Raw genomic sequence first — 12,067 nt, forward strand, 5'->3', positions numbered from 1 at the left:
TTAGGCGTACCGGCGGTGCCCGGTGCCGTAGGGGTGCCTTTGCTCACCGAATGGCTCGTGCTCGGTGCCGAAGGTGAAGGTGTCAGGGCTGCTTCCATGAGGAGCTGCCTTAACCTGATGTCCCGTTCCTTCTTAGTTCTCGGCTTAAAAGCCTTGCAAATTGAGCACTTCGCAGATAAGTGCGATTCCCCAAGGCACTTCAAACAGGAGTCGTGGGGATCTCCTGTTGGCATCGGCCTGTGACAGGCCAAGCACTGCTTGAAACCCGGTGAGCCAGGCATGAGCTCCGGCACCGGGTGCGGGGAAGGGGCTACCCCCCGAACCCCGCTAACAATTACTAACTAACAACTATAACTATGAACTATAACTAAATCTAACTAACTAACTATATAAGAACAATTAACTACAACTATGGATATAACAACGAGAAGAAGAACTACGAGTAGCTAGGGAAGGTGGCAGTCAGCTAAGCCGCACTCCACTGTTCCAACGACCGACACGGGCGGTAAGAAGGAACTGAAGGGTGGCCAGGTCGGCTGGGGTATATATCCAGCGCCACAGTGGTGCCACTCCAGGGGGCGCCCAGCCGACCCGCCGAGTGTTGCTAGGGTAAAAGTTTCTCCGACGAACGTGCACGCAGCGCGCACACACCTGACTGGAATGGATATGAGCAATAACTCCAAGAAGAATAGTTCTTATCTCTTAGTAAGATGCTCTGGGGAGTGCATGGGGATTATCAGGCCACTCACTTTTTTCTAAATAGCAGTGCCAGAAGTTCTACTGAACATCCACCCAGCACTAGCATGCTGAAAGGTGAAGAAGCTACACTGAACAGCGAATGTTTTAGTAGCAAGACAACTTGGCAATGGAACATTTTCATCAAGTCTTTCATACAGAATCTCACCTCGCGGATCTGGCGAGCTGCATCCGTGGTGAGCAGAGCAGCTTCCACCTGTTGGGCTGCAATTTTACATGTCGTCTCCTGTAGTGCTTCTGCTGCCTCCTGTCGTGACTGGACCAGATGCTGCAGAGATTCTGTATGGGCCTATAAAGAAAAAACAGCACAGTTATAATTACTCTTGGTGGGTAATATTACTATTAGTTCTGAGTTTATAGCCTAAAAGTAAAAAAATCAGTTTGAAATTAAGATTTGTCTCTGCTGTGTTTTGGTCAGATACTTCAAATTCCTTCACTCATTCCAGACCACCCATGGACTTCAGATTAATACCACCTCTGGACACAGGTTTTACTTACAGATTCAAAGCTCTGTCTCTTACGCATTTCATATTTTTTGAAGGTAGGCATTACCTGAGCCGCTTTCTGCCTCGCTTCCTCCAACTGTCTTTGACTCTCTAAAGCCTCTTGCTCAGCCTTGAGTTTCAAAAGAGCCAAGTCCCGCTCATGTCGCTGCTGCTGTGCCTACAGATTGAGACATTTTAGTGTTAAGTAAAGGAATCTGCATTTAGATTCCACAACCCACCCCACTAACTGTAGCTAACTGACAGTCAGAATGCTTCTGTGCTAAAGTCAAATCTTCAGTCTCTCTTCTGGCACCAATATCTTGCTGGTGAGGGAGCTGACAACTATGTATACCCCTTCTCCCCCTTTCCCTCTGGGTACAAAAGAAATCAGAATCTGGAAGGTTTACTTGTTCTGCTTTGGGAAGTAGCTAATCTTGTCAAGAGGAACAGATTTCAACCAAGATATACCTGGAATAAGACCAAGAACTCAGCCTGAACAACCACCATTGTGTTGCCTAAAGGGCCAAGTATCAAATCTAGCAAGTAAATAAATTCTAGTTTTATCATGATATGCAGTAAAAACAATTATTTCAGCCAATGACATACTAATTGTAGGAGCTCCTGACTCACCACTGGTGTATTGATAAGAACAGGGAATATGATGCAGGTATTGATCTTAAAATATATTGGACATTTTCAAATAGACTGCATCACCTCAGCTGTGGATTGTTTCAAATCAGCAGCAGAACTATTTAAATTACAGTGCTTTGGTTATTTTTTCCTCACAAAATACAGAACAAGAGGGTTAAAGCACGTAAAAGAACATTTCCAGTCACCTTTAGGATCTGAGCTAGTGAAACACTCTCCTGCTGGGCAAGTGATATGCCCCGCACTCGTTCTACATCTGAGAGTTGCCGTACAGATTCCTCAATGGCACTCAGGTAGTTGAGCTCTGCTGACAAACGATGCTGGAGACCAGCAGGAGAGAAGCGCATGGATCCTGTAAGAGAATACTTACTATTTAACATTTATAGGACTTAGGGCTGGTCTACACTAAAAAAAATTAGATTGACCCAGCTATCCTGCTTAGGGGTATGAAAAATCCACACCCCATGAATGATGTAGTTAAGCCAACCTAAGTCCCTGTGTAGGCAGCGCCAGGTCAACAGAAGAATTCCACCTCTTGGGGAGGTGGATTACCTACGACATAAGAACATAACAGGAGTGTCTGTGCTGAAGAGCTACAGCAATGCAGCTGCTGCACTGCAGCTGTAGCATTTCAAGTGTAGACAAGCCCTTAGCCCGTATCATAGAAATTATACATAAATACAAAGAGAAAAAAAAAAAAAGGAAATTTTATGGAATTAGCTGGGTTTGAACGGAGCCAGCTCACCAGCCACTGCTGCTGCTCCTGTCTTGCTAGTTCCCAGGCTGAAGTCAGAGATGGGTACATTGGGCTTGAATCCTGAAGCTGTAGTCCCAGGAAAGCCTGCAGGGGACCTGGCTCCGTCTGCTGTATTTCCTAGAGAGTCAAACTGTAACAGCTTCTGGGAGCCTGGAGACGGAGGAGAGGTTAGGGTCTTCTGGGACCTTCCCTTGTCTGAGAGACTAACAGAAAAATCAAACCAGAAAAAGATCAGTATTCACCAATGCCCAGCCATTTAAGTGCAAGGATGACAGTTTACATTAGTGGTCCCCAACCTTTTTGCCTGGCAGGCGCCAGCCAAAGGACTGTGGCAGTGGTCGAGCATCTGCCGAAATGCCGCCCAATTTCTGCGGCATTTCGGCGGCAACGCCTCTCGATGATGTTGTTTGTCGGCAGGAAGAGGTGTCACTGCTGAAATGCCACAGAAATTCGGCGGCATTTCAGCGGATGATCGACTGCTGGCCAGGACGTGGGCGCATTTAGATGTGACTGCGGGCACTGCATTGGGGACCCCTGGTTTACATAGTAATAACCTAAATCCCCTGTTCGTCTATATTTAAACATATTATGTACAAGGAATGCTCTCCTATGATTTGCAGGTGCTCACCCTGCATTTAAGAAGTGGCTCACTACAGGGATGTTACACATGCATTCCACTTCGGGACACATTTTGATAAAGTTGTTCTGTAGTATCAAGCATAGTTAGTATATAAATAACAAAGGAACAAGGATTACTTACAGGTTCTAAACAAAGAAAAAACCTCATATGAGTCAAATTTATAAACAAACAGTCATTAAAGTATCAAGGCCAGTTTACTGTAGAAATCACCCTATAATCCTTCACCTAAATAACTACAACAAAAGGTGATAAGACTCCTTGACTATCCCATAGATACAAACTTCTCTCTGTACCATGGGGCAAAGATTTTCAAAAATAAGTGCCTAACGTTAGCCCCTTAATTCTATTCTTAGGCACCAGAATAAGTGGTCTGACTATCCAGCAGCTCCTATCAATTTCATTGGAATTTGATAGGAACTCAGCACTTCTGAAAATCAGGCCACATTCAGGTGCCTAAATATGGATTTAGGAGTCTAACTTTGGGCACCCCGTTTTGAAAGTCTTGGCCAGGAACTTAATTTTACCTACAGAAAATTAATTAAACCTACAGAAGAACCTGACATTATAGAAGCCCTTTACAGTTTGGAAATGCTCTAGAGGTGCAAGTGGTTGTGACAGAGCTGTTACCTTTAAATATTAATCTCCCTTTGCAAAATGAGATAAATGCCAAAGAGTCCTAAATTTGTATTAAATAGTAATAGTTAATAAAATACAACATGAAAACTGCCTGTGGAGGGAAGTTTCAGTACATTGCTTTCCAAAAACTTTCAGAAAATGATTCAAATACATACAAAAATGTTAACATACAAAAATTATGAAAGCAAAGATGATCAAGAGTCAATGCTTAAATCATGGGGAAGCCTCCCAGATACACATTAAGACAATAGCACAACTCATTTCATCATCTCATTAGGCCAGGAGGTGGTTTTCAAACCCAATACTGGGTTCAATATTTCACTTAAACTAAGACAATTCATCACATTTACTCTGTATGCCCTCAGTGAAGACACATGAAAACTAATTTGCATGTCCTTTTAGAAGGAGATTTGAGACAAGATTTTATTTTCAATGACACGGTTAATGGAAACATGAACTGCAACAGCAGCAAGGATGGGTATTAAATTCTCTCCCCCACTATACTCCTTTGGAGCAGCAACCCATCTTTGCACAAAACATCACACTGTCAAACTTATTCATCAAGGAGACTGCAATCACCCCAGCCAAAGAGACATTCTTGTAGTTTCTACTAGCAGAGATTCTAACAGCTCTTTATAGGTAGTCTGCCTATTTCTTTTAGCTTCTTACACACTCCTCTTTGTGAAGATAGAAAAAGAAAAGCTAGCTTCAGTGCCTTTTCAGCAATTAAACTGAAAGATCCCTGTATTGGCCATGGTTTTCTTTGCAGTTGTTTGGTACAGAAATGAAAATTAAAGGGGACAGTGTTAATTTGAAAATCAATTCTATTTTGTACCTGCTATTGCTACAGATAACACCTGAGAAAAAAAAGTCTCTAATTTTTCCACGTTTATTTTGTAAATTTGACAGCACAGTGTGGAGTCTGTTTCAATGTTTTGTTCATCAGTTGCTCTTCCAGTCTCACATACTGGTACGTCACCACCATTGACGCAATGTTCTGGCAGGGGTGAGGGAGAAGAACTCACACACACTTTCACAGCCCCTGCACAAAGGTTTTTACCCACAGTAGCTGCAACAAAACTGAAATTAAAACTGAAAAGGCAATAGGGAGGCATATATCCAGAAAGAAAAAATAGGAGAAAGAGCGGTAATCCTGAGCACATTTGATGTTGCACTTGGGTGCACCCTAAAGGCTGTTCTTAATATCAGAGAGGCAGAAAAATAAGGACTGTCAAATGATTTAAAAAATTAATTGCGATTAATCACACAAATAAAAAAATTAATCACATTGTTAAACAATAATAGACTATAATTCATTTAAATATTTTTGGATGTTTTCTACATTTTCAAATATATTGATTTCAATTACAACACAGAATACAAAGTGTACAATGTTCACTTCACTTTTGATTACAAATATTTGCACTGTAAAAAAACAAGAAATGGTATTTTTCAATTCACCTCATACAAGTACTGTAATGCAATCTCTTTATCATGGAAGTTGAACTTACAAATGTAGAAATATATAAAAAAACTGCACTCAAAAAACAAAACAATGTAAAACTTTAGAGTCTACAAGTCCACTCTGTCCTACTTCTTGTTCAGCCAATCACTGACAGACAAGTCTGTTTACATTGTCAGGAGGTAATGCTGCCCACTGCTTGTTTACAATGTCACCTGAAAGAGAGAACAGATGTTTGCATGGCACAGTTGTAGCCGGTGTGGCAAGATATTTATGTGCCAGATGTGCTAAAGATTCGTACATCCCTTCATGTTTCAACTACCATTCCAGAGGACATGCGTCTATGCTGATGATGGGTTCCGCTCAACAACGGTCCGCACTACTTTGGACTGACGTATATTCACTTTCATCATCATGAGTCAGATGCCACCAGCAGAAGGTTGATTTTCTTTTTGGGTGGTTCAGATTCTGCAGTTTCCACATCGGAGTATTGTTCTTTTAAGACTTCTGAAAGCATGCTCTACACGTCATTTCTCTTATATTTTGGAAGGCACTTCAGATTCTTAAACCGTGTGTCAAGTGCAGAGCTATCTTTAGAAATTTCACATTGGTAACTTCTTTGCATTTTGTCAAATTTGCAGTGAAAGTGTTGTTAAAACAAACACCATACCGGGTCATCATCCAAGACTGCTATAACATGAAATATATGGCAGAATGTGGGTAAAACAGAGCAGGAAACATGCAATTCTCCTCCAAGGAGTTCAGTCAAAAATTTAATTAACACTTTTTTTTAACGAGCATCGTAAGCATAGAAGCATGTCCTCTGGAATGGTGCCCAAAGCATGAAGGAGCATATGAACGTTTAGCATATTTGGCAAGTAAATACCTTGTAATACCGCCTACAAAAGTGCCATGCAAATGCCTGTTCTCACTTACAGGTGACACTGTAAATAAGAAGAGGGCAGCATTATCTCCTGTAAATGTAAACAAACTTGTTTGTCTTAACGATTGGCTGAACAAGAAATAAGACTAAGTAGACTTGTGGATGCTAAAGTTTTATGTTGTTTTGTTTTTGAGTACACATGTAACAGCAATAAAAAAATCTACATTTGTAAGTTGCACTTTCATGATAAAGAGATTGCACTATGGTACTTGTATGAGGTGAACTGAAAATTGAGGATTCGCCTCTTCCAGCTCTATGTGTGTTACAACCTAACATGAAGGGTTTGTCAGTTGCCAAGCATGCTTTAGTCAGTGTTCTTGCTCATCGACACACTATCGATATAACCTGCTTGCAAGAGACACACACATGGGCAACTGCCGAAACCGGGCGTTACAGTATCAACAGCTTCCACCTGTTGTGCCATGTGACACACCCAAAGCATGGCCAAGCCACATACATTCGGTCCGATATTGCAGATGCACTGATGGTGAACAACTTGCAGCCAGAACATCTCAAAATGACCTTGCCCTTATCCATGATGCTAAGCTGTAAGGCACGTTCCATTCACTCTCGATGGGATCATGAGCATTCTCCTGATTTGTGCTGGGTCAGTTCAGTTCATGGCAATCCTCAGCCAGCAACATACCAAGTCTTGAATAACTTTCCATATAGCTAACAGAGCTGGTTGCTGATCCATTTAGGGCTACAGCTCCCATTTGTCAAGGGTTCCAAAAAGAAGCGGTGGAACTTCCAAAAGGCTGACTGGGGAAAACATAGGGAAGCACTGGAAAAGAGTGGTGACAATACCAGCCCAGCATATCTTGGCAAATGAGATCGACTGTCACTTCCGTAGTGCTATCTATAAAGCAGCCTGCAAAGCCATCCCACACAGTTGCTGCCCAGTCTACATTCTGTTTTGACGAGGAGAGCGCTGCCTTGCTTGAGCAGTATGAGGTATCTGGTGACCCAGAAGTCGCTGACCATCTGATCGAATCACTGGACACTGCTCGCCGAGCCAGATGGGAGGAGATGACCAACAGAACGAGCTTTACCCACTCCAGCCACAAAAGTGTTGGAGTCTGCTCCAATGCCTTGGAATAGCACAGCAGCCACCTGCACACTACGCACCCTCAGTGACACCCAACCAGGATACCTACTTAAAGTGGCCAGAGCACCTTCGGAGAAACAGGTGCGAAGACAAGTGAGGAATGAATGGCATATGCTTAAACGTGTACACCAGATCAGAAGCTGCCCAGAACCATTCACTGTAACAGACACTGGGTAGCATCAAATGTGGAACAGCTGCGGGCTATGACAACATATTTCCAGAATTCCTGAAAAACCTTGGCCTCTGTGCTCAGCTTTGGCTTGTGAAATTCTTCACCAGGGTCATCAGTGAAGGCAGACTAGCGAAAAATGGCGCACCACAAAAATCACTGACCTCCTAAAGCCTGGAAAGGACTCAAGTCAAGCATCAAGCTATTGTCCCATATCACTACTGTCACTGTGCTTCAAGGCACTGGAGTGCCTAGTCCTACAATGAAGAGATGTGGAGAGAATTTTGAGTCCTTACCAAGCCGGCTTTCAGCATTCAAGGTCGTAGCCTATGCAACCAAGTACTCTCACTGACAATATTTATTGAAAATGGCTTCCAAAGACCCTTGAAAATAGGTCTTTTCATTGATCTAACAGCGGCGTATAACACGGTATGGGACACTGGCCTGCTCGTGAAGGTATCATGGGTCCTGCTACCTTGGGTCACAGGCATCGCTGGACTGTTCCTCCGTGATAGGCAATTCACAGTCCATAAGGGGGAGAAGACAAGTGTTTGGAGATGACTGAGCAATGGGTTACCCCAGGGTTCTGTGCTTTCTCCAACCCTGTTCAACCTTTACATCAATGACCTGCCAACAATGGAGTCATGAAAGTTCATTTACACAGACATCTGCTGCGGTACCCAGCCCCGACGTTTCACGAGCTTGATGCCACCTTAAACCAGGACATGTTAAAGTTAGCTGACTACTGTAAGACTTGGCTCCTTCAGTCAAGCGTCATAAAAACAGTCTAGCGCAACCCGAGAACTGAATGTTTATCTGAATGGTCAGAAGGTGAAGCATGAAGTAGAACTGGTCTATCTAAATGTGACCTTAGATCACTCACCGAGCTGCCATGCCCACCTGAAGAAGACAGCAGATAAAGTTAAGATGTGTAACAACCTTCTTAGCAAACTGGCAAGTTCGTCATGGGGTGCCCGTGCTACAACTCTGCGGCTGTCAGCTCTTGTCACCTCGTATTCGGTGCCGGAGTATTGTGCACCAGTATGGAGTCGAACGTCACACACCAAACTGGTGGATAAGCAGTTACATGCCACCATGCGGATCGTCTCCAGCAGCCTGTGTCTGACACCACTCCCATGGCTTCCAGTTCTGAGCAATATTGCTCCTCCTTATATTAGATGAGAGGTTGCCACTGGCAAGTTACTAGAGAAACTAAGCATCAACCCAAGCCTGCTACTGCACAATGACCTTTTAAAATCACCAGCTACATGTTTGCTGTCACATCGCACATTACGGTCTGATCCGTCACACCAGGATGTTAGGGTGGAAACACTCTGGTGAGAGGAATGGATATCTATTATAATCCCCAACCAGTCCCTTTCTGCCAACCCCACAATCTGCCAGCCTGATTTTGACCTGGCCCGTCACCAATGGTCCCTGTTGAACAGATTCTGGACCGGGCAAGGTCTTTGTGCAGCTAACCATTATCACTGGACCTTTTGAGACAGTCCATTGTGCAGCTGTGGCGCAACACAGACAATGAAACACACTGTCGATGGATGACTGCTGACTAGGTTCAGTGGTGGCCTAGAACTGCATCGCACCACGGAAGATGCTATTGCTTGGCTAGAGAACTATGCACATGCTAAATAATAATTGAAAAATACTATTACTTTTGTTCATATTATTTTTATTACAAATATTTGCACTGTAAAAATGATAAAGTGAGCACTATATGCTGTGTATTCTGTGCTGTAATTGAAATAAATACACACCGGACACTCGCTAGACTGCGCATCTATATAGCATGAATTCACATATAACGCGGTCGCAGCCATGGATCCCAAATGTAATAACTTCAATTGCAATTCATTTTAACGCGGTCCCCATGTTAACATGGTACTGTGCATGGATCCCAAATCCCGCATTCTAGCAAGGGTCCGGTGTATTTGAAAATGTAGAAAAACATCCAAAAATATTTAATAAATTTCAATTGGTATTCTATTGCTTAACGGTGCGATTAAACCTGCAATCAATTTTTTAAATAATAATAATAATTTTTTTTGAGTTAATCATGTGCGTTGACTGCGATTAATCGACAGCCCTAAGAAAAACTCTCAAATATTTCCAAAAATTAAAAGGTTTTCACAACATTGTGTTTAAAGGGTATTCCATCAAAGAATTGATTCTCTTAAACTAGTCCATTTCAAAGAACTGAAGTTGACAGTTTCCTTCTGAGCATTAAACAAGACAGACAAGACCCTGAGGATCATTTCTGTGCTGAAATGAGGTAGCTGTACTGATTACAAAAGCTGCACAAACTTACAAATATGCAAACTCTATGTCCTTTCTCAGAACGACAGTGTCAGCTTCATATTTTCTTTAAATTAATTCATTTTTAAAATTAATCAGACAGCATCTTTTAAACTATGTTTATTCCAAGTACAGGTGTTTCACTAGTAAACATTGTGAATTATTACTACTAATTTATCCAGATAGATGGCAGAATTTTCAGGACCCAGGCTATAATTTAAGACTTTTATACCAAGTTATTCAATATAGTGCTGAAACAGCAGATCAAGCTGCAAATCCTCTCTCCCCCTCTACATTATGGTTGCACTTGTACTACACACTACATATTAAAACTCAACATCAAGTTCTAATAATATGAGCATGATGTCTTATAAAGGTCCACTTTACCTCAGCAAAGAATGTCCAGACAATTCTTCCAAAGTGCTATCAGTATCTGCGTTCTGTTCAGGGTCTCTATTAGAAACTCTGCTGTTAGGCAAGGACTTCTTTGCTTGCTGGGACCCACGCTCTGACTCAGATAGTATTTTGTCGTCTTCCACAGGAAAGTGGTGTGAACTTCCACTGAAAGATTCTATCCGTGCAAAGTATAATACCAGCAAAGTTAAATCCAAAGTTCAGCAGTTATTAGCTACAAAGAAACAACTGAGTGGACTTTCCCCTCACTTAAAAAGGGCCTTATCTAACCTAAAGTGCTCTTAAATAAATATGGCACCTTTTTACTCAAGACTAGCTCCTGTTCTGAATCACATCCACTTAAATTTAGTAATAGAGTGCCTGCTGCACTGCAGAGCCAATCCAGCCGTGGATGTATAATAGCCAATTCTGTTCTGCCTCACACATTCTTCATCAAAATAGTCAGCTAACCCCCAACTTCACACACAATTACTGGCAACTTAAACTGAAAATATCAGTTTTTGTGGTGGTGGTTAGAAAAATTCCTATCTTGTCTTGCACACTGAGGAATTCTGATACAGAAGTCACAGAGAAAATATGGAACCTCCAATGTGACAATTTCTTTTCTGACTGTAACCACATTTTAAATTTAGTATTCTCATCTTACCATCCAATATTTGTTTTTTTTAAAGCATAAAACTAATTTCCCATTTTGTCAAATCATATTTTGTTTCCTTTCTAATGTAACAGAAACTACCATAAGAGGCTTGATATTTATTCATTTATGCATAAAATACAGATGTTTCATAGCCTAATGATGGACTATACATTGTATAGAGTGGCCATTATTTTAATTTCACAGAAGCTGAATGGATTTTTTAAAATTAATTTTACAATTTGAGGATAATCTCTAGGTTATATAAAAAATAAAGCGAGGTCATTTCTTAAGCAGTTTGCTTAATATAGCACATTTTATCATGATACTATTAAGTTTCTCAACTGTTTGTTTTTAGCAGTTACTATATGACAAGGCCAAAGAAAACATCACCCCAAACTGTACAGTGAGGTTTCTGGTAGAAATAGTGTTAACAACTCAGTTTCAATATTCACCGAATTTGTAACAGACTGAGTTACAAATGAGCATCTTACCTGGTCAAAGCATGAGAAAGTAACTGCTGAAAACAGACATTTGCTCTCTCTTTAGAATAGTAATGTAATGGAAGCAGACATTTTCATACAGGGTTAAGAGGGTTAAGAGTAAACAAGACTTCCTACTACACTGGTACTAGATTTACAGATGCTGTACCATTAACCCCTGGATAAGTGAAAATGCTTAATCAAACACACTAAATAATCCCAGAAAAAATCCTTTAAAAATGTGAGCATACCAATATAACCAGCTGACAAAAGTGATAAAAGTGCATCTACACTTGGCATTGTACTTACTTTCCTTTTTCCCTCTCCTTTTAGAAGATCCAGATGAGCGAGAAGATGCTGCAGACCAGGGTCCAGGTGAATGCTGGGAGGTTAGCTCTATAGATCGGTGTTCATGGGGAGACTTCCTGCTGGGAAGCTCTTCTTGAATGCTGGAATTGCTGCTGCCACTGATACTGCCATAGAACAAAAAACACTAGCAAAAGATTCTCAACTTCTCTATTCCATGACACAAGAAATTTTCATGACTTTTTTGACGAGACAGATGATTAAAATCAGGGCCAATTTTATATTGCTGCATTACAAATCCATCTTGAGAAACA

The 12,067-nt window shown here is 41.5% G+C and overlaps 1 protein-coding gene across 3 annotated transcripts in view; it reads right to left on the bottom strand.

Annotated features, from left to right (window-relative positions):
- CEP350 (centrosomal protein 350) overlaps positions 1 to 12,067 on the bottom strand; it is a 166,940-nt gene that overhangs the window by 78,587 nt on the left and 76,286 nt on the right. For all 3 annotated transcript variants that reach the window (XM_075067898.1, XM_032796177.2, XM_032796172.2), the window contains exons 14-19: positions 11,757 to 11,920; positions 10,305 to 10,488; positions 2,635 to 2,849; positions 2,078 to 2,241; positions 1,309 to 1,419; positions 905 to 1,045 (exon numbers count right to left, since the gene is read on the bottom strand). In XM_075067898.1, coding sequence (XP_074923999.1) covers positions 905 to 1,045; positions 1,309 to 1,419; positions 2,078 to 2,241; positions 2,635 to 2,849; positions 10,305 to 10,488; positions 11,757 to 11,920 — 979 coding nt within the window. The remainder of the gene's footprint in view (positions 1 to 904; positions 1,046 to 1,308; positions 1,420 to 2,077; positions 2,242 to 2,634; positions 2,850 to 10,304; positions 10,489 to 11,756; positions 11,921 to 12,067) is intronic.

The sequence above is a fragment of the Chelonoidis abingdonii genome, chromosome 7 (genome assembly GCF_003597395.2).
Source record: "Chelonoidis abingdonii isolate Lonesome George chromosome 7, CheloAbing_2.0, whole genome shotgun sequence".
Taxonomy (NCBI): domain Eukaryota; kingdom Metazoa; phylum Chordata; order Testudines; family Testudinidae; genus Chelonoidis; species Chelonoidis abingdonii.